The sequence below is a fragment of the Rhipicephalus microplus genome, chromosome 9, assembly GCF_043290135.1.
Source record: "Rhipicephalus microplus isolate Deutch F79 chromosome 9, USDA_Rmic, whole genome shotgun sequence".
NCBI classification, from domain to species: domain Eukaryota; kingdom Metazoa; phylum Arthropoda; class Arachnida; order Ixodida; family Ixodidae; genus Rhipicephalus; species Rhipicephalus microplus.
Genome location: NC_134708.1, coordinates 23,756,251 through 23,776,200, shown reverse-complemented (window position 1 = coordinate 23,776,200; position 19,950 = coordinate 23,756,251). Strand labels below are relative to the sequence as shown.

Below are 19,950 nucleotides of genomic sequence, written 5' to 3'. Positions count from 1 at the left end.
GAACGTGCCTTATCGATTTCAATCATTTGTTGACGGTCGCTTAGGTGGGAGCACAATCCCGTGTGCCACAACAACGAAGCTTGTTCATTACAAATTCCAGATTAAATAAGTCAATTGCTTTGATCTAATCAATGGACGCCCCAGCCGTTATAGTTTCTTTTCGAACTGCGTCAAAAATGTGCTCTTCCTCTTGAAGCAATGCCAGCTCCGTAGATTTGTTTTTACGGAAACCGAATTGGCACTGGGTGAGCAGTATAGTTTCAAAATGAAACTTGTGATTTTCTTACGTTTTAGCTTTCTGAAGACTTCTGAGGAAATCGGCAGAACTTAAATAGGTCTGTAATTTCCTGATTTATGATGATCCCCATTCTCTACTTTGGCAATTTGCCTTTTACTGGGAAACATGAAAGTATCCAAACAAAGATTGTATATATGAACAAGAACAGACACCAAGATATCTGCAAGAAATTTCACTGGTCGCATCTGGACACTGTTTATGTGACAGCTATTGCTAATGTTTAAGCTTTTAATTATAGTTAACATGTCAACTAATGCCACAGGGTGCAAGTGCAACAGAAAAATCTCACTTTGTTCTAAATGAACAGGCACATGAGATGATATCTGGTCAATCATTACTTTCGTTAGAAAATGACTGAATGCATTAACTAGTTTAGCACCGGAAAGCTTCTTAGCACTGATTTTCAAATTTGATTCATCACACTGTGGTCGGTCTGAATTCAGTGAGGTATTAAAGCTATTCCAAAACACCTCGCGTCTTCCCGTTTCGGTCTCTGAAACAGATGTGAAGTGCCTTTTATTTGCTAAACGAAACTTCTTAGTTATCGTATTTCTGTATTGCTTAAACACAGCCAAATCTCCTGGACGATGAGAAACGATGAAGGTATTATATAACTGGTCTTTCTTTTTTATGTCTCAGCGTAACTCTGGCGTTATTCATGGTTTGCCTATTTTTCCATTTTTCTTACGCACTTTCACAGACGATTTCAATTCATACGTTTGGTTGAATGCTTCAATGAGTGATTATTAATACAATTGCTGAACGTTACCGGCTCTGCGAATTACATCCCAGTTATTTATATTGAGTGCTTCACGAAATCAGTTGAGGGCGAATATTGTAAATCGCTGATAAAAGATGATTGCACATGCAGGCATGCACCGTTTCCGTGAGCACAGAAATATGGGAAAATGATCAATAACAATACTAGACAAGACACCCGGCTTCATACGCAATTGTGAGGGGTTTGTAAGGAATAGGTCTAATACAGACTTCGAAATGTTGGTTGATTAATGAAATTGATGAAACCGTTGGAGTGTATAATAATTGTAAAGTTCGTAGAAGTTCTGCCCATGTTAATATTAAAATGCCCGATACACTCGTAGTTTGCGACAAAAATACCTGCTAGAAATTGGTCATACAAGTTGAAAAATTTTGAGTAATTGCTGTTTGGTGGCTGGTAGCAGACGCTAAATAATGTATGACCACGTAGTACGGAGAGTATTTTATAGTCAGGCGTGCGAGCTGAAAAGTGGTCAGATATGTTGCATTTCGTGTGCCGATCTGTTAGTATCGAAACTTCATCTCCACGACATTTTGCTCTAATAAAATAACGTGTTTGATATGCCACCATTTTATATACGTCATGTTCGCAAATACTCCATGTTTCTATGATCATGACGCCAGACAAATAAAAATTTACCAAAGAATTTTTCGAGGCACATCATTCACTTTTTTACCGATCTTCTGTTTAAATGATTATGTTTTAGTACGCTGGGGCATAAGATAGGCATCCCTATGCCGAGCTCGTTCTGCAAGTAATATTCATTCATGGCAATCGTGTTAGTGCATGCCTAGTGGATTATACCATCACATGCAGTTTAGATTAGTGGCACACTGATAAGGTCATCTGAAGATTTGACATGCGCAGCGCGTGCTCCTTCACATTCTCAGAGAAACACTTTTTCCATGCGCATAACATGCAAACATAAAGCAGTCTTTTCGTGCCAAATCCTTTGTTACTTTCAAAAGTTGCTTTCATCCTGTCATCAGTCCTGTCATCTCAAATAAGCGCTGTTGCAATTTAAAAAGTGTGTACCTCAGATCCTTCCAACTGATTCCACCACCGTGTGAAGACGTCACTTCGCTTTCACACGAGTCAGCACACGCAAAATCCGAGAAAGCACCTCAAAGCTTCAGCCGTCGCCCCTGTCTCTCTCTCTTCCTTTTAAATGACTCACTTTTTTTTTGGTCCTGCTTCCCAGTCACTCCAGGATGTGTCTCTTCCAGGAGTTTCACGCCACGTTTACAGACGTGAAATGAATGTTCTTATTTTTTTATTTTTTTTCTTGTACTTAACCCTTCACATCTTCTCGTCTAGGTAATGACGTCCCTGCGACAGCGGTTGCCAAGCTTAAAACAAAAGAAATATGGCGTACCACAAAAACCCCCCAAAAATAATATTTCCGCAGGAAAGCCTTTCATGGAGGCACCTCCGGAAAAACACTACAGGGGAAAACGTGGGGAACGTAATAAAGGATGACAGGTGGCGGCGAAGAAATGAAAGCTTCTTCGATGTTATAGGGAAGGGGTGGGGGGATTATGGGGGAGGTGGGGAACGAAGCTAAGGCAGTAAGGGAGCTTACACACTAATAAGCAAAACAGGATGGGCGAGAGATGGGGAAATGAGGGAAGAATGAGGCCGGCCAAAGCCTCGGTCCCGTTCATTCCGCAATTACGTGGATGGTTCTGTCTTGGTGAGCTTGGGGCACAGAGCAATAGTTCATCCCCCGCACTACTGGCGCCCGGCGCGTATTGATATTCGGGAAAGAAAGAAATAGGGAGCGCGCAGGGTGGTACCGGGAGAAAAGAGGCTGAATCCAATGCTCTCCAGGGCACGCCGTTCTCCGAACTTGTATGTTCTGTTCTCGTCATCTCTTTGCACGTCGTGCTTACGTGCAGTTTTGGGAACTAGAAAAAAGAAAGATGAGCCGTAAGATAAAGCAAGGGATTCTGGCGATTCATCTCCTTCCTCCTTTTTTTTTCTGTCTCTCAGTGCCTCTATAACTCCCCGACGTTTTCCTTTGACGTTCATCGCGTTAACCACAGGCCCTTCTGTTCACGTCTGACGTCAAACGTCGACGTTAGAAAGATGGCAGGTAAACGGGGATAATGAAAAGAAAACCGCAGAACACGTCTTTTGGTTCAGAAATGAAGCATCGCTCTAGCGGCGGAATACTGGCAGCGCTGTTTGTCTTTCGTTCCCAGTTTGCGTAGTAGTGGGATGACTAAGCGGAAACGCGATGCAGCCATGCGAGTGGTGAGAAGTAATACATAGCAACCACTTTTACTTCATTTTCGAAGTGCTGGGGGTGTTTTTCGCTTTGCTGCTTCCCAAAGGAGAAAGACAATATTTCTCGGGTTATGCGGAGAAACAGGCTTCATAGTACCTCGACTCGAACAAATAACATTTAACAAAAAACACATCCTGCCTTGGGTGCCCTCGATTTCGGCATATAAATGATTTCTCGTTTAGCTAGAAGTGATATGATGTGCATCTTCTATTGGGAAGAGTGATTGGGTTATTGCTAACAGCCTGCCTGGAAGTTTCCACGCTGCCAGGCGAAGTAATATATTTAGTAACGACGTTATGCAAAAAACTGGGATTCAGTGTAGTGTTCATAGACGGGAGCCAGCCGTAGTTTTGTAAGCGCGTGAAAAAGTGTGCGATCAATTTTGATTAGGGTGATGGTAAGGAAAAAAAGATAGCAGACGTGCATGGAAAGAGCCGCAAAGTCACAAGAAAAGCTGGAAGAGGGCCGTTTCTAGAACTCGTTGCGCACTTCCTTGGGGGCTACTAAGTCAAGCGGACACAAAGAACGCTTCGTTGCGTGCACTTCTTCGTCCGGTTGTCTGTGCTGCTTTAAATAACATGAATCCTTCCCATTCTCAATGTTATCATCACTGGCATAACACAGCCCCCGTTCTCTTCAACATATTACCCTTTCTTTTTTCGGTTGTTTGTCGTCCTTGTAGTCACCATTGCAATCACTTGTACACGCATTATCATGATAGTCAGAATCATGATCATCATACCAGTTTTATTATAAATGCCTCTTTGTCATCTGCATTGTCATCGTCACCTCCTCGTAGTCACATCCTCATGAAAGCATTACCACCATCATCATCCCAATTATAATCAATCGAGCTGATTTTCATCATCATCAGTATTATTATGATAGCCCCATTATAGTGTACTAGATTATAGTGCACTCTGAAACAGTCCTCCTTATGTTTCTTATCACAATGGTGGTCGTCATTCTGGCGTAAATGTAGCGCGAAAAAGACACGGACAAGAAAGCGTACACCACAAGCGCTTGGAAGTCATCATTATACGTACTACAACAAGTATTTTATCGCCATCAATCATCATCACAATTATTTATCACTATAAACCTCAATTCTTCTTTATCATCGTAATCATCATCATCATCATTGTAATCATCATCATCATCATTGTAATCATCATGATCATCATTATCGTCGTCGTCGTCGTCTTCATCCCCGTCATCATCGTCATCAACATCATCATCGTCAACATCACTATCATGCCCTCTTGAACACAGCGTGCGATATAAAGCCAGTCAAACTTGCCTGGCCTCCTCAATGGGGTGGTAGATGGTGAGCAATTTGGGGTGCTTGAAGCGATCCAGCTGCCTTACACTGAAGCGCAGAATCTCGGTGACGGTCTCCTTGCGTTTTGGTTTGTGGAGCTTTTCGGCGACGCGTTTCTCGAACACAAACACCGAAGCCTCCTGTAAAGAGACGCGAACAGAATTCTTCCAATGAGTCACGCGTGCCGTGGGAATACCTACCACATACCAGCGTTACTCGCGTATTCACTCCTTCCTGATTAGCTATATTTTCCTAACATTCGCATCGTGACGTTTATCCTTTTCCGTTTCGTAGACTTCACCGTAGTACACTGAAGAATTATGCAGTGTGCTGAAGTTTAACTACAACGCAGTACACTTTGTAAAAAAATACTGTGATGAAGTTTTACTTCACCGCAGTACACCTAATACACTAAACAGTAAAGTGAAGCTGAACTTGAGGCAAAAGCAGCAATTAGTTTTCTGGCATGATTTGATTGCGCTACGGTACGCTCACACCAATACTCACAAAATCCCTGACACGCTGGCGCGTTTACACGGTGGTACCTAATAATTTTTTCACGCTGAGTAAGCACGCACATAAAAATGACCACAAGTTCGTCCTGAACAAAAGAAATAGGAGAACAACGAAGTTGAGTGTGGATGGTAAAAGTCCAAATAGCGTTCGCAATAGTGATACTATAAAACACTAATGCGTATACCATAATCACTTGCGAACGTAGAAAACGCAACTAGACAGGTCTTTTAAAACAAACTGAGGCGTCTAGAGAACTCAGATACATTCGTAATTGCCACAAAGGTTCCATCAACCACTCCAGAACCTAAAGTCAGCTGCTATAGAACCAATACATATTTCGTAAATCCAAAACATGAACGACAGGATGACCTTCCTCTTAATTTCAAATTAAAAAAAATTATGCACATGAACAAAAATCTTAATGCAACTGGGAAAAACCATTCAACGGAAAGTTACTGGATGAATATGAGAGAACGCCTGAGGTGTTTTACGCGATACTACAGAGTAGCAATTAGGTTCCAAGTAGCTATATAATCTTCTGTTTCTACGAAAAAGGCAGTATTCTTGTGCCCTAGACAATCGAAAGTCTTTAGATCGAGAAAATACGATTGAAAGTGCCATTGTCACGCCCCGATTCATTACGATGACTCGAAAACTTCGTGCACAGGTAGCAAAAAAAAGAGACAGAAAGAAAGCTGTGACTCAATTACAACCAGAAGCGTCTGAACACATCACCACACTCTGCTGTCCGGAAAAAGAGGAATTTTAGAATGGATATTTTTTGTTGTTTAAAGAACAAGAGTGGCTTCATCAGTGGGGTTACGTTAAACACACTGCACTATCTCCATCGAGGAGGGAAGGATAATATATTTTCCGATAAGGAAGGAGCTCTTCAAGCACTCTTAGTATAGGGTGGGTGGAAGGAATGCGCAAATAAGTTTTGTTACTAATCAAGAGGCCAGAGCTAAGAGGGATCAACGCACGTATATGTCTGTAAGATCATGTTGATGATACATGTGCACAGGTTAAAACAAAGAGAGCCTGTGTTTTTGGCCCAATACCCATGGGTGCTGTTCAGCGTAATGCAACTTTGCAGGTTTTTTTTTTTGTCCTCTTAGAAAAACAGTTTGTTCGCTAAACAAGTACTCGGAAGTGGTTCTTATAAAAAGTCAAAGCAAAGTACACTTTTCATGCCGCGCGACATTACGCTACCTGTACACCTTCCTTCGGATTCAGCGAAAAACAAAACAAAAAAAAAACAAGAATGAAGCAAAGGCCGAAACCCAATCACGACCTCAAATGTTTGTACAACTTACGAAGCTCTGCTGATCAAGCAATGTCCTTACTTCCTTCTTTGTTCACTCTTTGAGGAACAGTCACTTTCTATTACTTAAATGCGATGGCTGCTTCAGTGGCGTGGTCATTTTCGGCAAACGCCCCTGGGGCGCGTTAAGCCCCACGAGGCCCCCGAAATCAGAGCGATGGCCAGATAGAAGGGCTGCGTTGTAAGACACAGGCGTCTCTTACGCGCTACTTCCACGACTTCTTTGCAAAGAAACGGAGAAGAACGAACGAACGAAATAAATTGACACAAACACAGAGCAAGCGAAGGAAAACTCTCTGTTATTCGCCACGAACAAATTGACGACGCGACGCTGCGTCTCCGATGGAACGCGCTTTGTGTCGGTCGTCCATTTGCTCAGTGGCGAACTCTGGCGGTGTCGCCCCCGTCGTTTATCCGACGGTCACACATTTGCGGCAGACCTCACTGCGAAAACCCGATTGATGAGAGCACTGCACACTCTTGCAGAGTGCGTAGACGAAGAAAATGAAGGAAGAGAAGTGCGAGACGATGAAGAGGAAGAAGTAGTAGCAATGGAGAAAGTGGAAGCAGAGGAAGAAGAACCGGGAGAAGTAGAAAAAAAAGTAAGTAGAAGAAGAGGAATAAGGGAAAACGAAGGTTGATAAGAAATAAAAGAAGATGAAGAGCAGGAAGGACGCAAAGAATATGATGATGGACACGTAGAAGCAAAAGAAGTGGAAGAACAGGAAGAAGAAAATTAAGTATAACAATCTGAGTAGAAAGGACAATAAGGAGTATAAAACGAGGAGGAATAAAGAAGTAGGTAAAGAGGTACAGGCACATTAGGAAGAAGAAAATGAAAAAAATAACGGCAAGGAGACAAAGAAGATCGCTGATAATCAATAGTGAAGTTACTAATCACACGTCAATTCAGAAAAAAAAAACAGAGAAGGAGGAAATATAGAAAGAGAGGAAGATGAGGCACAGGAGTAGGCGAATGGCAACAACATGAAGAAAAAAAGGAAGTAGAAGAAGAGGAAAAAGATGAAGAAGGATAGGAGAAGAAAAAAATTGGCAGATCCGACGTACAGCAGTAATCATTGATATGCGAAGCCCGAGTGAAAAATGTTGATTGTTGTTGAAGCACAACGTTACGAGGTCGAGGTAAATGATGCCGTATATGACTTTCGTGTCATGATTATCGTGTTTGGATGTGTCGCTTACCTAAGTCAACTATTCCCGTCACGTGACACTAAATTAAGTATATGTGGAGCTAGCGAAACGGCCACGAGTACGCTATGAGCTTGCTATATTGTCATGTTCTTACATAACACGCATGTCAAGATTATCGTGTTTGCACCAGTCATATATTTCGTCATCCATTAACGTCACGTAACACCAAATTTGTTATACTTGGAGCTAGCGAAACGGCCATGAGCGCATTATGAAGGGCCCAGTATACTCCATTGTAGCGTTCACGCGCGCGCACGCTGGGCACAGCAACACTACGTCCGCAAAACGCGAGCACTCTATAGTCTACGCCAGGCGCGACCAGCGTCCTTCGGCGTGGCCCGACGGCAAACGGCGCGAAATGCGACATGCTGCATTTCGCGCCGATGCGTTACCCAGACAACGCTGCGTCTCCTTCTTTTCGTGAGAGAGAGGCGCCGGACGCGCTGAAACGCGCATGCGTCAAAGCAACGCAGCGCGGTGCGTGCCTGCGAGGATATGGCAGGATCGGTGCCTGGCGTGGCAACGCCGGCGCAGCGCGACGAAATGAACGCCGGTGAGCACGCGCATTGCGTCACTTCGACATGTATTAGCGCCTTGTCTGTTGCATGTACTCATGTTCTCACATGACACGCATCTCATGATTATTATGTTTGCACCAGTCGCATACCTTCATCATCCATTGACGTCACGTAATACCAAATTTGGCACATGTGAAGCTAGCGAAACGGCCACAAGCGCGTCAATAGTGTGGCATGCAGTCATGTTGTTATATCACAAGCATGTCGTGATTATCATGTTTGGACGTGTCATTTACCTATGTCGTACTAACTTGGTATTACGTCCGTTCGCGTCACGTAATAACAAGTTCGGTACATACGAAGCCTGCGAAACGGCCGCGAGCGCATCATGAACGTAGCATGTAGTTATTTTTTTTACATGACACGCATCTCATGATTATTATGTTTGCACCATTCACACCTTCGTCACCCATTCACATCCCGTAATACCGAATTTCATTCATGAGAAGCTAGCAAAACGGCCGCGAGCACATCATGAGCATGGCATGTCGTTATGTTGATACATGACACGCATCTCATGTTTATCATGTTTGCACTGATATCATAGCTTCGTCAGCCATTCACGTCCCGTAATACCAAATGTGGTATATGTGACCCTAGCGAAACAGCCACGAGCGCATCATGAGCGTGGCATGTAGTCATGTTGTTACACGACACGCATCTCATGATTATCATGTTTGCACCAGTCACACACCTTCGTCATTCATACACGTCCTATAACACCGACGCTAGCGAAACGGTCGAGAGCGCATCATGAGCTTGACATGTAGTCATGTTGTTACATGACACGCAAGTCATGATTTTCATGTTAGGGTCGGTCGCTTGTGTTTGCCATGCAATCATATCATACTATACCAATTTTGCAACATTCCATGTGAACGGAACCACCGCAACAGCTGCAGGAACATGAAATGTAAATCACGACATTCATGACATGCATATCATGATTTTGATATTACGACTAGTCAAATATGCTCGTCAAACAGTCATGTTATGCCGTACCAAGTTTGGTATCGATATCATTATCGAAACGGCCAGGAGAGCTAAAAGTCTTAGGCGGCTAGATAGATTGATAGATAGATAGATAGCTACGCTCAAAGTCGCCGGAGTTCGCTAAGAAATGCTTCGCACTTAAAAATAGGATGAAGGGGAGAATTAAGAAGAGGAAATAGATGGACGCTCTGCTTCCTTTCTATTCATAAACTTCTTCATGCTTCACCACTAAAGCTGGTGATGCGAGGCAGACCTCCTTGCCGTCCTCGCGAAAACTATGCTCGCCATGCCAACCCCCGCTCCGTGCTTCACCATCCTCATCCTCTGTTAGGCTCTGCGAACATGTGCGCCGGTGAACGTGCGCTGGTGAACATGTGCGTCGGTGTGATGCAATAAAATGGATAGTTGAGGGAATGAATACATAGAGAGAAAGATAACAATAAAGAAATTAAGAACGAGAAAGAGATACAGACGCTAAGAAAGACATGAAGGAGGGAAAAAAAAGAAATACAGCGAGAAATAGACAGAGACAAAAAGAAAAAAAGTGAGCGATAAGAAGAAAGAAAGAAAGAAAGAAAGAAAGAAAGAAAAAAGAAAGAAAGAAAGAAAGAAAGAAAGAAAGAAAGAAAGAAAGAAAGAAAGAAAGAAAGAAAGAAAGAAAGAAAGAAAGAGGAACAAGAAAGGCCGCTCTGCTGCGCTGTTAGTTCCAGCCTTGCACCACTACGGCAAGCTGTGCCCTTTTCATCTTGCTCTCGGCGATAGCCGGGCGCACCCCTTGAGCCGCCAGTTGGTCTGACGGCAATTTGTCAGGGGTGGTCAGCCAGACCACAGGAAGAAACGCACCTAAATATTAGGAAGAATGGCAAGACAAAAAAAAAAACGCAGTGCCGAAGAGCCAGACTGTGTTATATCATGCGGATAGCAGTAATGCGATCATTTTAGGTTTTTGCAAACGTGCGACGCATTTCGTCCGACGCCGCTTGCAGTGTTTTAGGCGGTAAATGATTGAATCGCTGGGAATTTTTTTTTTTTGAGTTTGGATAAACAACGGCTCCGCGACAGAACTAGTAAGGACGATAGACGCTGGGCTCACTAATCGGCAGCATTGCACAGTTAGTTCTAACACAGCTAAAGCCTAGGTGAGTCGTTACGTGCGTGGTTAGTTGGTTGACTTTTATTAAACTGATGCAGCACACCATCGGGGATGGGCAATGAAGCGGACGCTGTCTTAATATATAAATAAATTTTTTTATCATAACAAATTCTTTAGCAATAGACAGTTTTCGATATGACCCATTAGCTTGATTGAAGAGAAGAAAAAAAAGTGCCACCATATCCCCGAAGTGAATGATAATGAGTGGGCGAAGCTCCGGAGGTAAACTTGGTAAACCATGAATACTCCGTACATTTTGCCCACTCGATTTTATTACAACGCCCCCCTAGCGTACGTCGCCGCACTAAATCGAACGACTGCCTTCCACCAGTGACACGCGCCATAGGCGACATCATTCCTAGTTTATAACATCTCGCATCTTTCATCATCAACTACAAGTACCGCCGTCTAGTTTATAACATCTTGCATCTTTTCATCATCAGCTACAAGTACCACCATCTATTGTACACTGCAAGAACTAAACGAGAGGTGGCTACATCCAGGGGACGGTACCGCCATCTAGTGAACACTGCTAGAACTAAACGAGAGGCGGCTACATACAGGGGACGCACAGCCCACGCCTTAAGGAGCTTCGCCCCTAAAAAAAAAAAGAAAAGAAGAGTATTGTTGTAGAAGAACACGCTTCATTTAAATAATCATAGTCTTCCATTCATTTTGTCTTGTCTAGGAAGAGGGGAACAGCGCAAGAAACGAAAGACGAAGTTGACGAAAGGACAACAATCGGGTTTGTACATTTTCAAGCTCCAATTCAATTCAATCGAATTTTGATGTCTACTTCAACAAATATCCTTAACTAAATTATGTTAAAATCAAGCATGTATACTCAAAAATTATCTGGATAGGTTAACGCAGCCGTCCGATCGTCTTGCGTAATCATTAATATATTCTCATTTGTTTCTCTCATAAGGCGAAAGTTTTTTATGCCTCATAAAGCGCGAACACTGACTGCCATCACCTGATGGTTGTGACAACTCGAGTGATACGTAATGTTTTCGCGATATGATAACATCACCGTATATCGTCATCATTATGTCACAAATCGCCAATACAAGTTCCGTCATCACGACATCTAGAATATCTAATACATGACACCAATGCTTTGTTAAATAAAGGTGGAGCGATCTTGGATACACTTCGAAACAGGGTGAGGTTCGAAAAGCTTGTAGCGTCTCAATGCGCCGCTCGTCAAGGAAGAAGAAGTTGGCATTTGGGCCGCGCGGCGGGTGCAACGCGATAATAAAAAATCAGTTCGAAAACTGAACGCTGTCAGGGCTGGATCTTTCCCGTGTTAGCTCCGACAGTTAATGGTGACCCGATAAAGAACACACAGCCCCGATCATTCCGCATGGATCCCGCCGGCTCTGCCACCAATCCTACCGGTCCTCACGCCCAAGAAGACGCCAAACCTAGTGGTGCTGCAGTCGCTGCGATCCAACATGTCAACCTGCCACCATTTTGGCCCAACAGCCCCAGCACATGGTTTCTGCAGGTTGAGGCGCACTTCCGTCTACGGCAAATCGCCAGCCAACAGACCAGGCACTGGCATCTGGTATCCTGCTTACCTCCGGACGTAGCTGACGACTTAGCTGATAACTTAGCGTCGCCACACCCGAGCCATCCCTACGACACACCCGAGCGTCGCCACACCCGAGCCATCCCTACGACACGTTGAAGGCAGCTATCATTTCCCGCAAGTCTGAGTCCGAACACAGCAGACTCCAACAGCTCATCACGGCTACAGAGCTCGGTGACCGTCGCCCATCACAGCTCCTGCGACGCATGCGCCAGCTCCTTGGCGGCCCCTCCGACCCTCAAGAGGAGAAGCTGTTACGTGAGTTGTTCCTCCAGCGCTTACCGCGGAGCATGGTCCTGGTCCTCGTAGCTGCAGGAGATGTCCCACTAGACACACTCGCTGAAATGGCTGACCGAGTGGCGGACTACTCGCGGGCACATAGCCTCAACGCCGTTACCACACCGCCACCGGCCACCGCTGCAGAACCGGCGCTCGCGAGCATCGAGAACCGTTTGGACGCCCTTGTCAGGTGCCTCCATGACTTTGTACCTGCGCATCGTCGACCGTCATCCAGGTTCCAGATACACAGTCGCTCCTCGACGCCCCCACGTTCTCCGGAACTTCGGCCACCCGACGCGCCGCGGGACGTTTCATCCTCAACCGTGTGCTGGTACCACCGCCGATTCGGTGCCTCTGTTCGCAAGTGCACTCGCCCGTGCTCCTGGTCGGGAAATGCGACGACCGGCCACCGACGGCGGCAAGTGGTACTGTTCGAAAGTCATGCCGCCTTTTCTATGTTTCTGATAAGATCACTGGCGCTTGCTTCCTAGTCGACACAGGAGCCCAGGCTAGCGTCATCCCGGCCTCGTGTGCAGATCGCCGTCACAACGAACAGACCTGCCCACTCCAAGCGATCAACAATTCCGCCATTCGCACATGCGGCCAACGCTTTCTTACACTTGACCTTGGACTACGCCGTACGTTCCGCTGGATTTTCATCGTCGCTGACGTCTCGCAAGCTGTTCTTGGAGCTGACTTCCTCAGTTTTTTCAACCTTGCTGTGGACATGCATGCTCATCGCCTCATTGATCTCAACACCCGCCTCTCCATCAACGGTGTACTATGTACTTCCTCGCCAACGGGACTGCGAGCTCTCACACCTGCTTCGCCGTATGCAAAAATACTCGACGACTTTCCCAGAATCACGAAGCTGCACACCAGAGAGTCACCGGTGAAGCATTCCATCACTCACCACATTGTGACCACTGGACCTCCCGTTTTTACACGACCCCGTCGACTACCTGGAGAACGCCTCACCATCGCCCGCCGTGAGTTTGAGCACATGCTTGAACTCGGCATTGTGTGGCCTTCCTCCAGCAACTGGGCGTCGCCACTCCACATGGTGCCGAAGAAAGATCCTGGCGACTGGAGACCATGTGGGGATTACCGCGCCCTCAATGCCCACACCTTACCAGACCGCTATTTACTTCCTCACATACAGGATTTCACATCAAATTTGGCTGGGTGCACAATATTCTCTAAGATTGACTTAATGAAGGCTTACCATCAGATTCCTGTAGAACCCGCCGACATTCCGAAGACGGCCATCACCACCCCATTCGGTCTGTTTGAATATGTGAGGATGCCTTTTGGATTGCGCAACTCTGCACAGACCTTTCAGCGCACTATCAATGAGGTCACGCGAGGTCTCGATTTCGTATTTGCCTACCTTGATGACCTCCTTGTAGCAAGCTCATCCGGCCCTGAGCATGAAGCCCACCTGCGCACCCTGTTCCACCGCCTGGATGATTACGGCTTCGTAATTAATCCCAATAAGTGCCTCTTCGGCGTCGCTACAATAGATTTTTTAGGCCACCTTGTCACTCCAAAGAGTATCCAACCACTCGCCAGCAAAGTGAAGGCTATTCAAGACTTTCCACCCCCGACTTCTCTGAAGAGACTCCGAGAATTTCCGGGCCTACTAAACTTCCATCGCCGCTTTCTTCCAAAGTGCGCCACATTCCTAAAGCCCTTGACCGACCTATTGGCTAAAAAGAAAGACCCGGCTGCGCCACTGGAGTGGCCCAAGGACGCTGCATCTGCCTTCGACACTGCCAAGAAGGCTCTGGCAGACGCTATCATGCTCACACATCCCGTCCCTGATGCCCCAATTCGTCTCATCACCGATGCATCAAGCGTGGCAGTTGGCGCTGTTCTCGAGCAGCACGTATCCTGTTGGCAGCCCCTTGGGTTTTTTCTCGCAAAAACTGAAGCCACCAGAGACAAAATACAGTACATTTGCCCGAGAACCCCTCGCGGTATACCTCGCCATCAAACATTTTTGTCATTTATTGGAGGGCCGGGACTTTTACGTCGTTACAGACCACAAGCTCCTGACGTTTGTTTTCCATCGCAATCACAGCAATTATACTGCACGGGAGATCCGTCAACTATGCTTTATTTCCGAGTTCACTGTGGATCTCAGACACGTACATGGGCCGGAAAATGCTGCTGCTGATGCACTATCCCGCATCGGTGCCTTGTCGACCCAGCCCCCACTAGACATGGAAGAGCTAGCAGCTGCCCAAAGCAACGATCCTGAGCTGCATCGTCTTCGCTCTTCATCCACGTCTCTATCGTTCACGGAGTACCCGCTTCCATTTTCTACCTCATTAATAACGTGCGAAACGTCTACTGGTGTCCCTCGGCCCTTCGTGCCTTCAGCTTTTTGTCGTGCAATTTTTGATCAATTGCACAACATGAGCCATCCTGGTATTCGTGCGACCCAGAAGCTAGTCACATCTCGTTTCTTTTGGCCAAGCATCAATGCTGATGTCCGACGCTGGGCGCGAACCTGCCTTGAGTGCCAGCGCGCTAAAGTTGACCGTCACGCTGTCATGGCAATATCCCCGTTTCGGCCTCCAGACGCAAGGTTTTTTCACGTCCATCTCGACATCGTCGGTCCTCTTCCGTCATCGCAAGTATCCTGTTACCTGCTGACATGTGTGGATCGCTTCACCCGATGGCCGGCAGCGTTTCTCATTTCCGACATTACAGCACCAACAGTTGCCAAGGCTTTCACAAACGGCTGGGTGTCGCGCTTTGGATGTTCTTCTGTCGTCACCACTGATCGCGGTCGTCAGTTTCAATCGGCCCTTTTCAACGCACTTGCCAATATCCTGGGCATTCGACACATCCACACAACTGCCTACCATCCATCCGCCAATGGCATGGTCGAACGGCTTCATCGACAATTGAAAGCTGCCCTCACTGCTCACCAGCCAAGGGAACGTTGGCTCGACCACCTCCCCTTCGTACTTCTGGGCATCCGATCAGCATTGAAAGTGGATCTCGGATGCTCATCAGCTGAACTAGTTTATGGCGTTTCCCTGTGTCTTCCAGGAGAATTCTTCGAGCCATCATCGCCACCTTCCGCTCACGATGCCTCCACGTACATTCGAGAGCTGCGCACCACGTTTCGGGACCTTGCTCCTATGATTCCTGTCGACCGACACCCCCAGTCTGTCTTTGTCAGTCAGGATCTGCATGACTGCAGTCACGTCTTTGTTCGGCGTGACCAAATACGGCCACCACCAACACCAGCCTATGATGGCTCATTCCGCGTACTCCATCGTACACCTAAGACGTTCTCGCTGGACATCAATGGCCGTGAAGACGTCATGACTGCTGATCGACTGAAACCTGCGTATATCGCCGCTCTCGCGGCCACGAGGTTTCAATCTAAAGTACAAATGACAACATCCAAGCATGTCCACTGGGCGACTCCTCTGGTGATTCCTACGGCTCTCGCTCTACGGGGGGAGCCCTGTAGCGTCTCATTGCGCCGCTCGTCAAGGAAGAAGAAGTTGGCATTTGGGTTGCGCAGCGGGTGCAACGCGATAATAAAAAATCAGTTTGAAAACTGAACGCTGTCAGGGCTGGATCTTTCCCGTGTTAGCTCCGACAAGCTTAAGAGCCTTCTGTTCTCGAGGCCTCGTAAAATCTCGTTAGATGTCGATTGTTTTCAGAGGGGGGCACGGGAAGTTTAATACATCAACTTAGAAGAAAAAAAGCAGAACATGGATCTCGCAATAGAGTCAACTGAGGCGGGTGGACAAGAGACCTGTTTCTTAGAAAAAAATGGCAGCATATTCACAGGGTGAATGATGAAGAGTGGGGCGAAGCATCCGTCCGTCTATGCGTCCGTCTGTGTGACCATCCGTGCGTTCATCCGCCCATCCGTGCGTGCGTCTGTTCGTGCGTCCGCACGTTCATCCATGCGTCCGTCCCTGCGTTCGTCCATGCATCCGCCTCTGCGTCCGTCCATGTGTTCATCCGTCCGTGCAGCTCCTTGCGTCCATCCATGCATCTGTCTGTGTGTCCGTTCGTCCATCTAGTCAACACTCCAAGTACCACCATCTTGCATGTTTTCATCATATATTCCTCATATAGAACCACCGCCATCCAGCGGACATTCCAAGGACTAAACGAGCACACGCACACTTTCAAGCACACGCACACTTTCTTACGGCTTGCGCTTCGTGTCTACTTCCCATCTTTAACCCCCTCGAGTTCATGGTATATGCTAGTTTACTGTATTCATGGCACTGCGGCCCATGCTTGCTAAACCTTTCTGTGTGGCGGTTCTAACAGAGAAAGGAAGGTAAAAGTGGGCCCCGTGACTGTCTGCATCACGGTGCGACACCTCAGCAGTAGCTCCCAAGGGATGGGGGTGAAGAGGAGTTACAGGAGTAGGAATAAAGGTATATATATAGAGAGAAAGATGCGCTAAGCCAGTGAGCGAGGACATATCGAGGGGATAGTAGAGATAGGAAAGATGGAAACACGGTCACAGGAGTCCGAAGACGGGGCACCACTTGAGAGAGCTCTTGTCGGCGTCAGGAGATGACGTAGAGCAAGCCCAGTCGGCCAGAGCTACGCTGACGTCGGAGATCGCGAGGGCACAACCGGTCAGTACGGAATCCAGCGAGCGAGTCCGCTAAACCTTTCTAAAACCAAGAAAGTTACGCCCAGCGAGTATAACGTAGCAACAATTTCTTGACAGATAGTGCTCAATGTACATGCCAAAGGCTGCTAATGGGGAATGAGAGACAGGAGAATTCGGCTTTTAGTTAACGCGCGCGCTGCGATATTTTTATTGTTCAAACACACACAGAAGAAATCTGCCCCCGGCACCACCTTGCAGGTCAAAGCGTAGGACATGTTACGCACTACTACGAGGGACGAATGGCTGCAACATTAAAGAGCTTCGCCCCTAAAATAACTCCAATGATTTCTTTAGGTTATCGTCTAAATGTTATAATATGTGACCATGTCCTGTTATTGTGTGCCAGTGTGTCGAGGGATTTACCGAAATCAAATGAAACATGGCTGTTTTTTGGCCCCTTTTTTTCGTCTCTCATCGTTAAGCGCTGTCACCCTTACAACCATATATGCTGTTCTTAGTTTTGCACCAACTACTCGATTTGGCACCCTGTATATGCGTAAAAATGTTTCGAACTTGGCACAAAATTTTTCGGCCACTGATAAGAAATGATCCTTTAAAGATAGTAGCCTTTCTTGAGGACCTTCGATGGAAAAATTTTGGTCTGTCTGTCTGTCTGTTTGTCTGTCTGTCTGAACCTTTGTATGTTTGTCCGCCCTAACGATACCTCAAACGACACGAAATGGCGAACCCCCTCCGCAGCGCCCACCAATATTGCTCAAGGTTTAGCGTTCATAGTTGTGGGATTGTCAATTAAAAAAGCAAGCAAATATTGCGCATATCTGAGGCACCATAACAACAGGTCTCTGTCTTGTATGTCTGCCTTTTTACAAGAAGAGGCACACACAAGTAACTATAAGGAATGTAGCGTTTATTCACGCGGCGCTGACAGTGCAACGCGATGCTCAAAAAGGTGTTTCCGACGCTTTGCTACGACGTCACGGAGGTGGCACCTGCCCGTCGCTTTGCGTTCTACACCTTATCACCTTCGAGACTGGCGCGCATCTTTCTCCGCGGGCTGCACGCCTTTATTTCCGAAGATAACTGCCAGATGGCACTTGTGTCTAACGTGCCTAATGTGCTCGTTCTCCTCCGCCACGTGCTCGATGCACTGTAACGCAGCGCCTGCAGAATACCATTCACCGAATTTCTGGCGCAGAACATAAAATAAACGTTTTGTTCACTCTCTTCAGACGCAAGACTATCGTCTTTCAACGACATTTATAGTGTAACATGCAGATTCGGGACAATTTTTTTTCATAAATGCTGCCTGATTGCTGGCAGCGCCACTGCAGCTGTCTTACTGTGGCAGAGATGGGTACCAAGGAGAACAAGTTCTTTCGCCCGCATGAGAACTTTCTTGGGACATAGACCCCAGTGATAGGCAATGCTGCGTGAAAGGTACCTCAGAGCCTTTCATTACCGCCTGGGCTAATATCAGTATTTTTTTATGACTCTCCAGCTCCTAATTTATAAAACAGTCAGACTAATCTTCTCTAACAATAGCGTGCGCCTGTGTTCAACTAATATGAGATAAAGAGTAAATTTATTAGAATATTAGGCTTGTTGCGTCGTTGCCTTGAACTCATTGACTTGTATATAGCCAGGTCTCAGCCCCTTTTTTCGAACTCCAAATTTGAGCCCTCTTTTTACTGGCTATATTTTTCTTCTTGCCATGCTTTCATCGCTTCGGTCTTTATTGCGCAACCACCTTCATTTGTGAGTACACGAACGCAATACAAAAATAACAGAAAATGAAAACCCAAAAACACCAAGCGAGTGTCAGTAAAACACCCAAAATATTACCTCACCTCCATTGTTTACCTGGAAAAAAAGCTCACCGCCATTCTCGCTTTTCATACGAGGTTGCGCAAACAGTACTTTCACTTTCTTGCATTTTCGTACCAGGAATCGGCGTGATCAGGATATTATGGAAAACGAGGGGTCGGTTCTATAAATAGAGCGAAGTTTGCACTGTGCTAACCCGTTCCGCTTTATTTTATCAGCCTCCCTTTTGCGCGCGCGACCCTGAAAAAAAAAATTATGCCTTTCAACCAACGCTTTTATTGTGAAACGTGGCGATGCAAGTTTTTCTTTTTATTTTGTTACGCCGGCGCAAAAGGCTGGAAAGTTTCTTGCGCAAACAGAGTAAGTTGCGGCTCCCCGTTATCGTTCACTTTCTTGAACACCGTGCTCGCGATAATGTAGCGAAGCCTGCAACAAAAGCATCGGGTTATAGGGGTAAGAGAGAAACAGAAAAGAAAAAAAAAAGAGCTCGTTTCCTTTATTTTGTCATCTTATTTCTGCAGCAACAAATTAGAATAGGGAACCGAAGGGCTTCGCGAACGGCTTTGTTTGGCTGCAACTAGGCGAGATATATGAAAGGCTTTCCGGATTTGTTTGTTTTTCCGTGATACGGCGACAGTGCCGGTGTTTATGAGAAAGATTACCAGCCTTTAGGTGAACACGGATGATAAACAGAGCTGCACCGTATAGTTCGCCGAATACATTGCCGCGTCGCTGCACCGAAGGAGTTTCGCAAGTCTACAGGTGCGCTAACTTAATTAGCAAACAATATTTTTTTCGCGCAAGTCAGGTTTGCGGAGTACCTGAAGTCGCGGGAATGCTCTCGCTCAAAGCTGTGTTTGGAAGCAGGTGCATGGCGTCTCTGATGAGGGAGAAGGTAGGAGTGAAGGCCCACGTCTGATGGCGGGCAGCTGAGTACGGACGGAAGGGTATGTGAAGAAGCGGCATACGTTCGTAGGTGCGCTAACTTTTCTAGTCGCAATAAAGATCTATCTATCTATCTATCTATCTATCTATCTATCTATCTATCTATCTATCTATCTATCTATCTATCTATCTATCTATCTATCTATCTATCTATCTATCTATCTATCTATCTATCTATCTATCTATCTATCTATCTATCTATCTATCTATCT

The 19,950-nt window shown here is 46.1% G+C and overlaps 1 protein-coding gene across 1 annotated transcript in view; it reads right to left on the bottom strand.

Annotated features, from left to right (window-relative positions):
* bma (SCY1-like protein bma) overlaps nt 1-19,950 on the bottom strand; it is a 136,020-nt gene that overhangs the window by 91,023 nt on the left and 25,047 nt on the right. The window contains exon 3 of the mRNA XM_075873323.1: nt 4,670-4,830. Coding sequence (XP_075729438.1) covers nt 4,670-4,830 — 161 coding nt within the window. The remainder of the gene's footprint in view (nt 1-4,669; nt 4,831-19,950) is intronic.